Genomic DNA, 17,497 nt, shown 5'->3' on the forward strand with positions numbered 1-17,497 from the left:
TTTTTGTCACCAACTTCTGTAATAACCTTCAGCCATCATCATCTCATAAGCATAGGAGCTCTGTATACAGCTACTGCACTTGGTGTCTCACCTCAGGATGAGACATGAGACTGTCACACTGGTGGCTGCTTTCTGGAATGCTGGCATCTACAGACTACACGCTGTCATACCACAAGTGACAGTAATCTCCATGCACCTGGGCAGTTTCAGGATGTCGAGTACTTCTGGACCTAAGATGAAGGAAGTAACAGGATGGGGAAAACTGCATAATGAGCTCACAATTTGTATTCTGTACCAGATCCTACTAGGATCATTATGTCAAAGATAAGAATGGAATGACCTGCAGAACGCAGTCCCAGAACACAAACACACACACAAAATATGCTTTAAGCTCAATGGAAGCATCCACTTGCAACGCCTATGCACAAATGATAGGATAGAATTAAGCTGAATGTTATTCTAAGTCTGTCACTGTTATGATCTTGTAAACTCTGATATGATGTGAAACAACAAGTGAAGAAACAAGTTGGTCACATTACTCAGCCTTTCTTCACCCCTATAACAGGCATTACAACATATACAACCTAAAAGTGATTCTAAATATATTTGCATATTCTTGGCTATAAATACATGCAATTATGAACTACAATAATACCCAGTCCCTCTCCTATATATCTGAATGCTAGAAACTGCACTCTAATGTCAAAGTTCTGGGGCCACATCATCATCATCTGCATCACAATAGCTTTCTTCAGGATTCCAAATCACCATTAACATCTGAAGAGTGGTGTAATAATGAGTCAATACAATGTTGTGTGGTGCTTTGGAATGAAAACTTATCATTGCAACAATGTTAACTGAGACAACTTTCACTCAGGACTTTCTGTACAAATTTGTGTGAAGAGGACTGAAATAGCCAAGAAAGGCTTCTTGGATTTTCTGGATCACAGATAAACTATGAAGGAAGCCCAAGAGTCCTCCAATGAATGGATATCAAAGAATGCAGTAATGGCTCTGGTACAGATCTCATACATATTGTGACATTATTGTAACATTATCGTCACATTTTGATCTTTTTAAATCATCCCGCTACAAAATTCTACACATTATAGTTTTTAACCTAAGTCATCTACACAGCTCTTGGAAATGCAGAATCATGGGAGAAAGAGAAATTCGAGGAAATTGCAGAACACACAGTACTGTGTACCAATGGGCTGATTCACTATCGCTGCATGCAGCAGTGAAATACTGAACAACCAGCTAATGCTGTTTATGAAAATAACTGCCATACACTGTGTGGGTAGAGAGAAGAGTTCTCTAATGTTACAGCAGGCAGCATATGCAGTCACCGCAGTGCTTTAAAAGAGTTAACAAAAATACTGTCATGTGTATGTGCGACTACAGATGGGGTATGGATTGGTGGATAAATTTACTGACCACTTACAGGTCATAACTACAAATAACTATAACACTACTGCTGATTTCCATATTACAAATCACTCCATACTAAGTCTTCTCAGTCTGCCTTCTTCATCAGTTGTTGCTTGGTAACTCCTGTCGACAATGGCAATTCCTCTGCAATGTTTACACTGGACGTTTCCTGGTAATGAATCTTAATAATGGAGATTATTCAGCTTCTGTGGTCAAGCCATTGCCCATTGGTTAACACTCCACAGCTGAACTCTCCAGCTCACCAACCAGCTACTTCATGTCACTTCACTGACTGAACTGCTGACAACTCTTAACCGCAGCTTGGCCGGTGTCCTCACTATATAACCTCAGGAAGGACACAACAGAAAACACCACCTCAACAATTCTTATTGCTGTCATTGGCAGCTGCCCAGCAATAGATTGGATAGCACTTCCACGAGAATGTGTCCACCAACTGTTACTTAGAGATGTGCGTTTGTTTATCTGCCTATTGCACAGCAATAGCTGCACTTGTTCTCCAATTTGAGGGCTCTGCCAAGCAACGACTTTATACACCACAATATACAGAACACAAAGAAAATCAAAGGTGAATTTACAGGAAGCAAGACAGAAAGACAGAGCAGGCTGATGTAATGGGAACACCCTAAGCTTGCATTCAAGAGGTACTCAGATGTAATCTCGGCCAGGTCACTGAGGTTTTTTGTTGTTTTTCTCAGACCCTCCAGGCATAGGCCATGATCAGCTGATCAGTTTCTTCCAAATTAATTTCAATTCATCGTTCACCTATCATGCTACTGTTCAACGTGACCCCTCTCCAAAGACAAAACACACCAATAAACAGAGGAACATGTCATACTGATCAGTGACATCACACTCAACTGAACAGCAACTGGCTGTGGCATGCAGTGCTGTGATAACAGCTGCACAGAGAGCTCAGAATTCCTGTTACAAAGCATGGCCCTTGGGCAACTATTTATGTCCTTAATCGTTACACCATGCAGATGTAGGAGTACAGGGGACTTGAGGTCAAGCTATACACTGCAGATCTCAGCTTCATGCTATGGCTCTCTGCCCCTTGTGTACACACGACAGAAGACTTGGTGAGCGTGTACATAGTGATGTCAGTTCCACCAGAAGTTGGCCATATTTCAGTCTCTGGTGGCTGACAGATTCGTGACTCTGCATAAGCAACGAGCAGGAGTACCTGCTCTTCACCCGGGATATGGTTGCTTTCCCTGACAACAAAACAGCTGCATTTCTACATACATCAGATGCTACTGGAAACAGCTGGGAATACGAAAGTCCAATTCCAACCACGGTCACCAACGTTACAAACAAAAATTTTAACGAACCTGTTGCCTGATGACAAGAGCAGAAACAATTCCAGGAACGCCATCTGCATCAATGAACGATGCATAACATAGAGTGTTGTAACCCACAAACCAAAGATCACTCAGGGCTCCTCATTTCACTGTCATGGGATGGCCCCAAGTGTCTGTGGCAGAGGTTATCAGGAGTGCCCCATTATCTGGGGTCAATATGTATCCAGGGGTGTACAGTGAGTTGGCCTTATCCTGAACCACATAAACCCCTACAAATCTGTTATTTTTTGTGAGATACATTTTTAAGTGTTGTCTTGAAGCACTACACTACAAGCCAGGAGATCACAGGTTCAATTCCTGATGAGGTAATTGGATTTTTCAATTGACCTAATCCTTCCAGTCTAACAGAAATGAGTACCCGCAATCATCCTGAGGGTAAAGGGTGGCTGGAATGTAAGGCTGACAACCTAACTGCTATCTGTGAGCTGACTGTTTATAAAATGTGGAAGCCTCAACATTTTACAATCCTATGGCCTCCACGGAATGCTACAGGGATAGCTTTACGTTTTTTTCTCTCTAATCTATTCCCTAATTTTTTTTTTACTGGTTGCATCCTCTTGTGTGTCTCAGACACACTATGCTACCATCAACACAACAAATATTTCAATATTACATTTAGATCTTTATTTCAGTCATGCATGACCATCATCAGGCAGGAATACGTATAGTTATTGAAATACTGATACGGATCCTTATCGGTGCAACATGTCATATTAAATATTAACATAAAACTCTGCCTCAAATTACTGTATATTTAAAATAGCAAATACATGATTTTATATAAAAAAATAAAATATAAGATAGAATAAAGATGTACTATATATAAAATGTTGAAAATATATTAAAACATATAAAAGTATGTCAGAAGTATATACAAGGTATGAACACCTAAATGTAGGGTTAGGGATCTGAATGCCAACTATAATTTTATTTTAAGGGGATATCTTGCTACAGTGTAGAATTGGGCGTTTATGTTGCACCAAACTCAATACACCACCATCATCCCCAGACAATCTATGTCAAACCACCATACAGTGTAGAACACACTGTACACGACGAATGTGTATATGCCCAGACAAGAAACATACACCACACTGCAAGTTTTGTAAGTAATATCACTATATTTACAAATTCCCTATTTTTTTTATCATTACACACATTTACTTATATATTTTTCACGATTACAGATACAGGATATATAGCATGGGAACACCATACCAAATACCCACATACCGTCAAACTTGCACATTGTAAGTATTTAACATGTCATCAGTACGTGTTACTATATAGTCAAGTTATAGCACATAGACTGATACTCATTTATTGCAGATTGGACACTTGTCTTTGGGCCTCATATACCGGGCTTATTACATAGGATTTCTGCAACAAGACCTACGGAACATACACACCCAATTCTACACTGTAGCAGGATATCCCCTTAAAATAAAATTCTAGTTGGCATACAGATCTCTAACCCTACAAACAGTCGTTCATACCTTTATATATTTGTAACATACTATTTAACATGTTTCAATATATTTCAACAATTTATATATAGTACATCTTCATTCTATCTTTTATTATTTTTTTTTATAAAAATCATGTATTTGCTATTTTAACTATACAGTAATTTGAGGCAAAGTTTTATGTTAATATTTAATATGACGCATTGCACCGATAAGGATCCGTATCGGTATTTCAATAACTATACGTATTCCTGCCTGATGATGGTCATGCATGGCTGAAATAAAGATCTAAATGTAATACTGAAATATTTGATGTGTTGACAGTAGCACAGTTACTACATAGATATTATTCCCTAATGTCCTGGTCCGAGGCTTCGTGTGCATTTAAGTAACAAGGTTATTTTTTATGGTGAGGATATGCATATAGGACACTGGTATGAAAGCCAGAAGGAAAGAGCCACTGGGAAGACCGATGTGTAGGTAGGTGGACAATATTAAAATGGATCTTAGAGAGATAGGATGGGGTGGTATGGATTGGATTGATCTGGCTCAGGATAGGGACCAGTGGAGGGCTCTTGTGTACATGGTAATGAACCTTTGGGTTCCATAAAATGCTGGGAAATTCTTGAGTAGCTGCAGTTGGCTTCTCCTCAAGAAGGGCTCAGCTCCATAAGCAAGTAAATCTATTTCCTATCCCTTGAAAGTCATTTGGCTAAAATTCTGTACATATTTGTTATTACCACTGTGCAGGCTACATGCTAAGCTCATTCAATCATTCTTCAATTTGCTGTGTATGTGCAGGCTTTATCGCAATTTCTGTTGTATACTTTTCCTGATTTCTCTTTGACAAAGCCTGGTCTCAGGCATTTAACAGCTGTAGTTATACTAACATGGACTGTCCAGTGACTTAGGTTAGCTCTTTCTAAGGGACCCTACAGAGTAGGTGTCTCCCCATTGCCCGAGTATGGAAACAGATCCAGTTTCTGAAAAATTGTGTTCTCTAGTTTTCTAGAATACTGGATGGTGGACAAAGTCCAAAAACCCAGTAATTCTGAGTATTATACCCATCATCAGAACCCTCTAGAATCAATTCATTTTATTATTCTAAGAACATTAAATAAGCCAAGCAAGTTGATTCAAACAGTAACTCTATTGTCTTGTATTCATGAGGTGCCCACAGTAATAGCAATCAAAATTCCCGTTAATTTCAACATGCTCCTGAGCAATTATACCAAGGTCACTCTCCCTCATAGAGTGGTCCAGTTTCTACTTGCTCAGGGCATCACAAAGTGGGACAGTGCTGGATAAGAAAACGCCAATATCTAGTACAAATCCTTCTTACAGATCTCACACATGGCAATTGAGTAAAAAGGCCTTAACATCTGCGGAGCAAGAGGAGAGAAATGGGATGTGGGAAAAATGTTGCCAGCCTCAAATGCACTATCTTCCTGTGCCATTATCTGAGAGTCAATCCAGTTCTTCATCAACAAGCACAAACAGGCAGTGAACCTTTAACAGACGATCAGCAAATGGGAGGTGCGGAAGTAGAGTCTGCGTAGTCTAATCAGCACTCAACCAGCTTCACTGACCCAGACACAGAGGGTCCAAGGAAAGAGGTCACTTGGGGGGGGGAAGAGATTTTTCACATTTTCACACAACAAAGTGCAACTGCGTTTCAGTAACTTCTCATTTTCCATCACATCGAAGTACTTTCAATGCAATAACACTGCCATTTCAATATTATCCTCCGATCTATGCCTTGAAAAATGTATGCACAGATAGGAAAGTAATATTAGAATGGATCTTATAAAAATAGGGTCAGAGGGCGTGGAATGTATTCGCCTCCCTCAGAACAGGGACCATTGGTAAGTTTCTGTGAACAGGATAAATCTTTGGGCCCTTAAACAACAGGGAGTTGCTAAGCGACTATCAGCTTCTTTACCCCTCCACTCTATGGAGTCATGCCATAGAACATATGACATCCGTGACAAGTACTATGTTTTGGGATGTGAAGCCATGTAGTGTGGTAGATGCTTCACAGGAACATTCTTTCTCCATCTTCAGGATTGGAAGATGGGCACAGGTTCCTCCAAAATGTTGGTAACCCTCTAACAGACTACAAGTTGTTCACAACACCGAGTAGTGTCAAGTTCTGCAGGAACAGAATCCAGCTTCAGAAATGTTGGCTATGGAGCCCTCCCAAGGGGCACAACACTGACAACCAAACTCCACATTCCCTCATATGCCTGTCATGTACTCAAGAGATGTGATAGCAAGTGGCAGCTAGGTGGGGAGAGATATAAACTGGCCGCAGTGCAAAGTATCAAGCCTATCTGCAGAGGAAGCTTGGGGCAGAACTGATAATTGCAGCACAGTACAAGGTGAGTTCAAATGGCTAGCGACACTGCCAGAAGTGTGGATTCTGAAAAACATTTCACAATTTAATCATATTTCAGGGCTTGGATCGACTACAATCACCTGAGCTCCATATTATACACATTTCTCCTCTCTCACACAGAACATTAAACACCTCTTACTATGAATAAACTTATAAAGTGTTAAAAAATACTTTTATATAATAGGGCACTATGTTTTGCATGACCGAACGAGCAGAAAAATCATCCAGTCACAACACAATCAGTGACAGGCTTTTGTGAATATGATAATGGACACCCCAGTTCCAAACACGGAAATTCCTGACATGCCAAATGACTGTTAGCTTCTCAAAATGAATCGCATGTGTTGTTGTCGACGTAAATGACAGCCAAGTGTTAAAACGAATTTATATTTGTGTCAAAACGATGCACCTTGTAACTGCAGGTAGATGTTTCGTTTTTCTTCCATACAGTTATCAGCTCAATATCATAGGGTACAATACATTTACAAATTCCTGTGTCTGAAAACAAAACACAAAGATTTATAAACACAAAATTTTGTGAGTGATACCAACATCCTCTTGTCTCTTGTTTGCTACACAACCAATTGCACATTTAAAGAAAAGAAAAAACTGAGCAACAAATTCAGAGGTTCATATTTCTACACACAGAGCACTTCTCTAGAGAGGAAGATGCCAGAGGTTACACGTGGAGGTTACCCACCTGAGGGTTTTGAATACAGCCATCTTGAAATCTTTCTGTACAACCTCCTTCTGTTTCTTAGTACATTTCATGAAGACAGTGCTCTATGATATGCCACTGCATTCCAAGGAAAATGTGCCGTTTACATTTAACAATAAGTTCTGCAAACCTGTCGGGTCTGAGGTACTTCCAGTAACAACTATGAAGAGTTCTGAGATGTGATACCACACGGTTCAACAGAAGTTCACTGCCATTTTGGAGGAACATCCTAGAAGACGACATCTTCAAATGTTTCCATTTATACTGAGGCCATGGAAGAAAGTTGAGCTGTTACGCTCCTCTCTGCAGCATACTTCCCTGCATCCTGGTCCTGCTATCTAGCCATTCTGTTCACACAAATAACTTCCACTATTCACAACTGCTTTGAGCTTGTTTACATAGGCCAAACGGGGCTGGAGGGCAATACAAGAAGACAGAGGGTGGGAATTGCCCAGCACTGTCACTGCCACCATCCCCTGGCCTCACTTCCATCACATTAGTATATATGGGATGTCCACCAACAAGCTGGAGACATCCACCCCTATAGCACAAGTTCTCAGTGCCTCATACTTCTTGCATACGTCACTGTGTTAGATGCAATGTGTCTGCAAGCACAACTGTAGCACTGGTATTGCTCTGTTGCCTGTACATGGCTGTCACCTCTACAGTTATGGTGGTGGCAACACTTGGCAGTCCTGTGTCATAACACCTGTTGCAGCCATCAATATAGCAGCTGCAGCACCGGAAGAGAGACCTCTACACAGGTCATATCAGCCCCTTGTTCAGGGATGGACCACCACACAGACATAAGGCAGACCTTGAGCAAGGTCACACCAACAGCTGTAGGTGCCACACGCAGAACACCTTCCATCCATTCCACACTAGTGGACAACAGCCTGGAGAATTTGCATGGGGCAAAAATCCACAGAAAATACAGTTGACGAGTTGGTCACCACATCATCGTTACACATGTTGCTTTCACCATCTTCAACACTTCAGACTGCCACCAGAGGTTATCCAACAAATTCAAGACCCATCTGAATTCAAGCAGACTGTCCACACTCAACACAGCATGCCTGAGTTTGAGGAACCCGCTGACAGGAACACATTTGAGCTCCAGCAGTGTGAAGAGACTCAACAGCCCTACCATATGTTTCAGCCCCAGCAAGCTGCACACACTCAGCATACACAACAGAGCACATGCATGTCTGTCCAGCCCATTAACCAGAATCAATTCTGGTCCCAGCATCCTGTGTGTGTTCAGCACACATCTGAGTCTGATCAACTCATCTGGCAGAACACGTCTGACTTCTAGAGGCCAGCGCAGCATACAGACAAATACCTGAGTCAAAGAACTTTCACACTATTTCCACGAGCACAGTGGCACACATGGGGCCCACACAATAACCTGGCAGGCGACAACATGCACAGGGACCAAGATGGGCAAACTCAAGAGCATAAAGACCACCTTGGGCAGCAAATCCCAAGTCATCTGCCTGAAGTCCAAGATATTGATCAAAACATTGAATTAGCTCCTGAAGTGACAAAAAGTCATAATGCAAAACCAGCTGATGAGAGCAGCGGAGACTGCAAGCCAGACCATCAATATCAAGTTCGTGATGAATCTCCAAGACATGGCAAAGTGGCAGATGATCAAGAGAGTTAAAAGTTAATAATGAACTTAGACAACAGATGCAGTATAAATTGTCAGATGAACAAGGCATTGAACTGGTTGGTTAAATTCATCAAGATAATAAAGAACTTGGAACAACAGGAACAATGGTCAAATGGTAAAGACACTGACTTCCCTGGACAAATATAACAGGTTAATACTACCTGATAATCAAGACATGAAATTATTTGGACAAACTCATTACCTTCACAATGAATCTGAAGAAAAAATCATCAGAACTACTGTCAGATGGCCAGCCCAATGAACAAGCTGGGCAAATGCATCAAGGTAATGATTATGGACAACAGACAAAGCAACAACTTATAGGTGATCAAGCCACTGAACAAACTGGACAGATTCATCAAGATAATAACGAACTTGGACAACAGACAAAGGGCAAGTTATCCAGTGATCAAGATATGAACCTAGCTGGACAAATCCCACAAGATAATGAATGTGGATGACAGGCACAGGTCCAACTGTTAGGTGGTCAAGATACTGAACCAACTGTACAGGCATGTGATGTCTCTTGACAACAGATTCATGAAAAATACCCAAAACAACCAAAGTGCCTCAAAGTGTATCCAATACCATGATCCAAGACCCAATGTTTGAGCAACCACACGTTATCAATACTGGAGCATCTGGCGAGACAGACGCACTGAAACCACAGTGGTGGAAAAGGCTTGGCAGCACTGTCATGTCACCATACAAGAAAACCAAGGATAACATATCGCCAAACTATGAGGAAGCTAAAGAAAAGGCTCGCTGAATTGCGGGAAAGAAAAGGAAAAGTATGATGTGCCGTGAAGTGACACATAGTAACATTCTGGCAGCTAACATTACCATTTTCTCTGTTACAGCAGCCTTATATCTACACAGTCCTATCTTAACCCACAGGGCACAAGTTTTGAGGATCTCATGATGATAAACAGAAGTACTGTGTTTTTATGGAAAGTGATGCCATGTAGTTAGGCAGATGAGGCTTCAGAGGAAGCTGCTGCCTCCATCCTCATGGAAGATTGAGCTTCTATGCTAATGACATAGCAGCAGGTTCCTCTGAAACAGTGGCACCAATCTAACTATATGCTGTCATATCCCAGAGTGTGCAGTTAAAAATTGTAATGCATATCGATATGACATAAATGGGAAATCACTCAGTCAAGTGCATTTATTATTCATACGAGAGAGGAATGGAACTAAACTGAATTTGTTCTCTCTGCTTAAGACATAAATCACAGACTGTGATAAATGAGTAAATAAATGAAATGAGAGTCATCAGTGATGTCACCAAGGACTAGGGACAGTGGCCTCTTGTAATGTACACTTCTGAACACAAACGTGAGGCATCTGAGGAGCTCTGTGGTGCATGCTACTTGCACAGGTTACAGTACAGATGAGACCTGACATTCTCAAGGCAGAGAGTTAGTGTTTTAGTTCCTCCAAAATGTTGATAACCATCTGCCATGCAGGACGAAGTCACATCTAGGAGACTGCAGTCTTAATACAGTACTGTTGTTCATACAAGCCCCAACATATATGGCAGCCCCCTATTTTTCTAATAAGAAAATTGGCAAGGGGGGGTTACAAAATTGAATGTCATTCAGTTCTGAAGGTTGTAAGCAAGAAGAAGTCAAAATTATATTGTTAAGAAATAGTAAATCCAAAATATAATACCTTAATTATATTTGTAGACATTATCCAAATATCATTAGAATTAGCAGTTAGAACTCCACATAACTTCATATATATTCCTCAGAACTCAAAAACAAGGCAACCTCTTTTTTTCTGTGAGATGCTCTATTAAAAAAATGCCTTATATTTCAGACAAAATGGTAAATTAAAGAAACGAGTTAACAACAATTCTAAATTGGAACGCAGAATACAGATCACACAAATGTTGCTGCCAAATGGTGGCACAACTGCATTGCCTAATTATAGGGGATGAACACATACATGTGCCTACTGTGTATCATAATGTAGTGAAATGGGGCCGTTCAACTGCCTGCAGGTAGGCCAGGACTTAAAGCCATCTTGCTCAAACACAACATTCACCACACAACTTCCACTGACCGTGGAAACCAGCAATCAGGAGGGAAACAGGAACTGGCAAGTGTAGCAAGCCCAGGCGCAACAACTCAGATGTGATCTAGGTGCCGTGAGGAACAGATTCACAAGCACTGAAAGAAAGACGCGTTTCAAACACAGGTAAGATCTGATCACTGAATTCACTCTCTTATCTACATCAGTATGGTTCCTGTGATGCTTTTGCTGTGTGGCATGTTTTCTTCTGCTGTCCATATTTTTGTGGTTTATTTAATGATTCCATCAGTAGCTCACACTATACAGCATCAAATGAATTAGAATGAGCATGGAAGGAATCAGGCACGGTCTACTTTGAGATAAAGCTACCCCTGTAACAGACCAAGGAGGCCCATAGGGTTGTGAGACGTGGAGACTCCCACATTTTCTCTAGACAATCAGCTCACAAATGGCGGTGAGGTTGTCAGCCTCATGTGCCAGTCAGCTGCCCTTTAACCCCATGACGATTCCTGGCCGAGGAAAACCATGAAAAAACTTAGTCCCTGCCAGGACAGGATTCAAACCAGTCACCTCCCAAACACAAGTAAAAATGTTACCACCTGAGCCAACTTCATCAGGTTTACTGGCATATCTCCTTCCTAACAGCATAAAAGAGGTTACATTTTACCTCCTGTTTTGTATACTCGTATACATTCAGTAAGGTCCTCACCCTGAACAAGGGAACAGACTGAGGCTGTTTGAGAAAAGGAGGCTGGGAGAATGTTTGGATCTCAGAAAGAGGAAACTGAAGGGCTACTGCTAACACTGGTTGCATGAGGATAAGATGGGCAGGACATTTAGAATGTGTTGAAAAATAGGAAATGCAGACAAAATTTTTAACAGAAAGTTGCACAGAAAGAGATCACTTGGGAAACCAAAGCAGAGAGGGTAGAAAAAATATATTTTAGGGAAGTAAGTTGTAAAGGTGTGAAATGAGTCAGGTTCATGTTAGGAAATCTGTTGTTCATCACCATCACTACAAAAGCCCACTACTGGACACAATTTTGAACCACATCAAACTATTCCAAGACTTCAATACCTGTTTATCAACAACCATTTTAGTATCATGATCCTGTCTACACCCCCCCCTTGATATATATGTATACACACACACATTTCGAGTATTTTTGTAGCTGTGTGCACACTATAACTTCAATCCACCTCGACGGACATAACCGCTCAAGCAACAGTAAGAGCAAAGGCAATCTCTGCAAGCCATTCCCTCTCCCTTGGGTCCTGCAGGCATTCTGCAAATTAACATTCTCAGTTTCTTCATGAAGGTAATTTTGATTTCTTGGTGGCATCCCCAAATATCTGAATTTTGACAAATCTTGTTAATGATTTGTTTGTTCTGAATTTAGGTGACCAGACACCTGTCACATACTTAACTCTCTCAGTGTTTCCTTCCGGATCAACACCATTACTAACATAACACACAATGCAAAACTATCAAACAAAAACTGTGCTTAACATTCTGGTAGCAGAACCCAAAGGTTCAGCATTGCTAATGTCAAAATCTGCTAGTGATCTTGAATCACTTCCAACCACTTTCCATCCTCACAACTCGTTTGCCTAAGCTCTATCTTAATATTATCTTCTCACCTACTTTATGTTCTAAAGTGACATTTTCTTACGGCATTTATCACCAAAATTCTACATGAAATTATTTTTCCCCTCATCTCAGCTACAAATGCTGCCGCTAGATTGCATCAGTGCAACAACTCTAGCAACAGCATCTAGTCCACACCCATGACAGTAACTTAACAGATGCAAATATTAAGTGCTACAAAAAATAATGAAGCTCAATTAAATGTAGACCTGTAGGTGAAGAGGTGGCCTTCTGCACTCTCTGAAACAGGCGTGTACTGTTGCAGATGGCTGTGGTGGCAGTACTAGTGTTGGCCACACTGACAGTGGGGACCCTGGGCAAGCCTCTTCCAGGTGACTGGGATCATGAGATACGCTTCGGCCAGGATAACCATCATTTTGGACAACAATTTCAACAGAATACAGACTTAGATGACTTCCAGCAAACTCATAACCAAGACATACAACAGATTGGACAGAATCACCACTTTGAAGACTTTCAGCAAAATCAGAATGAACAACAAGATATTGAACAACTAGGGCACCAACACCAACACACACAACAGGTTGGGCAGATTCATGAATTTGAAGACTTTCAACAAAATCAGGATGAACAAGACATTGAACAACTAGGACATGAAAACCAAGACATACAGCAGGTTGGGCAGAATCATGAATTTGAAGACTTTCAACAAAATCAGAATGAACAACAAGATATTGAACAACTAGCGCACGAACACCAAGACACACAACAGGTTGGGCAGAATCACGAATTTGAAGATTTTAAACAAAATCAGAACGAACAACAAGACATCGAACAACTAGGACACCAACACCAAGACACACAACAGGTTGGGCAGAATCATGAATTTGAAGACTTTCAACAAAATCAGAATGAACAACAAGATATTGAACAACTAGGACACCAACACCAAGACACACAACAGGTTGGGCAGAATCTTGAATTTGAAGATATTCAACAAAATCAGAACGAACAACAAGACATCGAACAACTAGGACACCAACACCAAGACACACAACAGGTTGGGGAGAATCATGAATTTGAAGATATTCAACAAAATCAGAACGAACAACAAGACATTGAACAACGAGGACACCAACACCAAGACACACAACAGGTTGGGCAGAATCATGAATTTGAAGACTTTCAACAAAATCAGAATGAACAACAAGATATTGAACAACTAGGGCACGAACACCAAGACACACAACAGGTTGGGCAGAATCACGAATTTGAAGATTTTAAACAAAATCAGAATGAACAACAAGACATCGAACAACTAGGACACCAACACCAAGACACACAACAGGTTGGGCAGAATCATGAATTTGAAGACTTTCAACAAAATCAGAATGAACAACAAGATATTGAACAACTAGGGCACGAACACCAAGACACACAACAGGTTGGGCAGAATCACGAATTTGAAGATTTTAAACAAAATCAGAATGAACAACAAGACATCGAACAACTAGGACACCAACACCAAGACACACAACAGGTTGGGCAGAATCATGAATTTGAAGATTTTCAACAAAATCAGAACGAACAACAAGACACTGAACAACTAGGGCACCAAGACAAAGAACAGGTTGGGCAGAATCATGAATTTGAAGATTTTCAACAAAATCAGAATGAACAACTAGGGCACGAACACCAAGACACACAACAGTTTGGGCAAAATCACGAATTTGACGACTTTCAACAAAATCAGAATGAACAACAAGATATTGAACAACTAGCGCACCTACACCAAGACACACAAGAGGTTGGGCAGAATCATGAATTTGAAGATTTTCAACAAAATCAGAACGAACAACAAGACATTGAACAACTGGGGCACCAAGACAAACAACAGGTTGGGCAGAATCATGAATTTGAAGATTTTAAACAAAATCAGAATGAACAACTAGGGCACGAACACCAAGACACACAACAGGTTGGGCAGAATCATAAATTTGAAGACTTTCAACAAAATCAGAATGAACAACTAGGGCACGAACACCAAGACACACAACAGGTTGGGCAGAATCATAAATTTGAAGACTTTCAACAAAATCAGAATGAACAACAAGATATTGAACAACTAGGACACCAACACCAAGACACACAACAGGTTGGGCAGAATCATGAATTTGAAGACTTTCAACAAAATCAGAACGAACAACAAGACATCGAACAACTAGGGCACCAACACCAAGACACACAACAGGTTGGGCAGAATCACGAATTTGAAGACTTCCAAGAAACTCAAAACGAACAATTTGGACAATTTCATCAAACTCCAAATGAACAGGAATTTCAACAAGGAGGACAAAATGAGGATACTGAACAATTTCAAGAAAGTCAACACCACCAAGATATCGAACAAGTTGGACAACACCATGGAAACTTTGGACTACGAGACCAACAGACTCAGCAGAATGATGATGAAATAATCCAGCTTCTGGGGTCAGACAAATACTGGGGGCAGCAGCATGACCGGAACCCTGCAGTGGAACCAGCCATACCAAGGCAGCACCAGGAGGAACTGGGCTTTGAATATGTGTCAACTGAAACACCCAGATGGTGGAAGAGAATTGGTCAAAAGATCTCCGACACATATGAGAAGGCAAAGGACAAGGCACATGACCTTGCCCACAAAATTAAAGAAACAGTTGGTTAAGTATAGCAAGCAGCAATCATCGAACACACAGACTAGGCATTAGTTCTCAGCCTGTGGTCTGCAGACCAGTATTAGTTTCACGTTCCTGGTTGACCAGCATCATGGGGTGGACTATGCAAATCACCTTGCTTCATCAAACAAAGATTCATTCCTTGCATTATTATTTTTCTATTCTTAGAGTCACTGATGGTGCATGGTAGTAACAGCTGTTCCAGCAGTGTGACAGAAAAAGAATTTAGAGTAAATCACTTGAAAGAAAAGACATTTGTACAATGTTAATACCCAGCATATCTATACTGAGTAACCGACATACTTTAGTACCACAGTTGAATATAAGCTAAACAGAGGGACTTAGCAGAAAATAAAGTAACAGTCAACACCATTTAGAATTACAACAAAGTTATTTTACTTTAAAGATGTCCTTTTCTTGAGATCTAAATAATAATTCTTGTGGTGAAATGGATACATAAATGATACATAACTGTATTTTTCAGCAGTTTCCATCCAGCTCTGGGGCCCACCCAGCCTCTTGTCCAATGGGTACCTGAGACATATTCTAAAGTTGTTTTTTTAACAATGATGTATCAGGACTACAGAGTACTGATGACCGGATCAGTTGGTGGAAGGAGACTTGGTATGCGAAACTGAAGTGCTCAGAGGAAACCCGCCCCGGTACCCAGGGACTCTTTCCATATGACATGCAGCTGATTATCCACCTCCATCTTGTGCTGAGGATAAGAATGTGTGGAGCTATATCTCCATATGCCTATATGGTATGGTACTTACCTCAGCACAGGGACAATTTTACCTTAGGAATTTTCACAATGTTGTGACATCACAATCATGTACGATCATGTACGATGTATCATCGTATAAGACACTGCTGTGTGCTGTGACGGGTGAACTGCAACATCAGCAGTCATGTCCTAATTTAAGGCACTATCCTATTTTTCACTTGGAGGGACTGAGGAAAGATCATAAAAACTGTCAATACAGAAAGCCTCCAGCTGAGAATTTACACCCGAAACTTCCAAAATATGAAATAGGGGCACCAACCACAAAGCTGCAAATTTCAGTAACTTACAAGAATCTGCTCTTAAACAGAGAAACTCCCTTGTTTAATGCCCTATGCTTAAACCCCACACCATCATGCACAAAGAGACATGCAGATAAAGCTTGTCAGATTCTTAACCTACACATGAAGCTGTTCAGCTTCATGCTTTGGCTGATATAATGTGCACACTGCACAGGCTGCTTGGCAGGCAATGTTGCTCCTCTCTGCCAGATGAGGACAAAGAGACACATTCCATGCTTCTATCAGAAGCTGAATCTTAGCCAGTCTCAGTTACTGCAGTCATTCACAAGTCCTCGTGATATTAATGTTGGCCATAAATCTTTCTAATTGATACAGTTATTGCAAAATGAACTTTATAATAGTTCCTTTCATTACAGATGTATTAAAATTTTGCCAATAATAGAAGCTGGGTATAGCGACTGGCTTTGGGCTGGATGGTCGAGGGATTCGAGTTGAAAGTCCACGTGGGGACAAAGTTTCTCTCTCCTCCACATTGCCCATACCAGTTCTGGAGCCCAACCAGCCCATCAGATGGACACCAGGGGGCTTTTCCCTGGGTGTAAAGGAGCCCAGGCATGTAGCTGACCACTCTCATAAAACTAGTGTCAAGGTCAAGAATATGTGGATCTATATATACACTCCCTCATATATTTACACGATCCAGTACTTAATTAGTTAAGTGCAGGGACAACTTTATCTTTACCTGGTCTGTAGTGGACAAGATCACAAATTTTTGTCAATTTTAACAAAACAGTGAGACATTCAAACTTTTGAACATATCAGGAACATAATGGCAGCCATGTCAACTTTCTAAACAGAATAAAAATTTGCTACTGTATTAAAATTTCAATTCAGTGCATCAGTATGCAAGTGAAAAAGCAGAGCTGGCCCACTTGTAACTAAGAACAAAATCCACAATAAAGCAGAAGTTTCCATCTGTTTGAAACACAAGGTTTTCACAGCAGGAAGTATCAGGATTACAGCCTTCTGAGAAGTAAC

General features: G+C 40.7%; 2 protein-coding genes across 5 annotated transcripts in view; one reads left to right on the forward strand and one right to left on the reverse strand.

Moving 5' to 3' along the window:
• The window catches only part of LOC111866053 (DNA mismatch repair protein Msh2), a 32,361-nt gene that overhangs the window by 12,174 nt on the left and 2,690 nt on the right, over positions 1-17,497 (reverse strand). Inside the window, exons 1-2 of one of the 3 annotated variants that reach the window (XM_023854584.2) lie at positions 2,784-2,852; positions 92-230 (exon numbers count right to left, since the gene is read on the reverse strand). The exons of 1 other annotated variant lie outside the window; for it this stretch is intronic. In XM_023854584.2, the coding sequence (XP_023710352.1) occupies positions 92-106 (15 nt within the window). In that variant the 5' untranslated portion in view covers positions 107-230; positions 2,784-2,852. Of the gene's footprint in view, positions 1-91; positions 231-2,783; positions 2,853-17,497 lie in introns of those variants that run through there. One more of the 3 variants, XM_023854583.2, reaches the window with a different exon arrangement.
• Positions 6,557-15,809, forward strand: LOC111866056 (transcription factor SPT20 homolog). 2 transcript variants are annotated; one of them, XM_023854591.2, is made up of 4 exons: positions 6,557-6,660; positions 11,079-11,275; positions 13,024-14,734; positions 14,816-15,809. In XM_023854591.2, the coding sequence occupies exons 3-4, from the start codon at positions 13,024-13,026 to the stop codon at positions 15,421-15,423; spliced, it is 2,319 nt and encodes a 772-aa protein (XP_023710359.1). In that variant the 5' UTR covers positions 6,557-6,660; positions 11,079-11,275; the 3' UTR covers positions 15,424-15,809. The 2 variants fall into 2 exon arrangements, with proteins under 2 accessions (XP_023710359.1, XP_023710358.1); XM_023854590.2 differs by having other exon boundaries at positions 13,024-15,809.

This window comes from Cryptotermes secundus, unplaced genomic scaffold (genome assembly GCF_002891405.2).
Source record: "Cryptotermes secundus unplaced genomic scaffold, Csec_1.0 scaffold318, whole genome shotgun sequence".
Lineage (NCBI taxonomy): Eukaryota > Metazoa > Arthropoda > Insecta > Blattodea > Kalotermitidae > Cryptotermes > Cryptotermes secundus.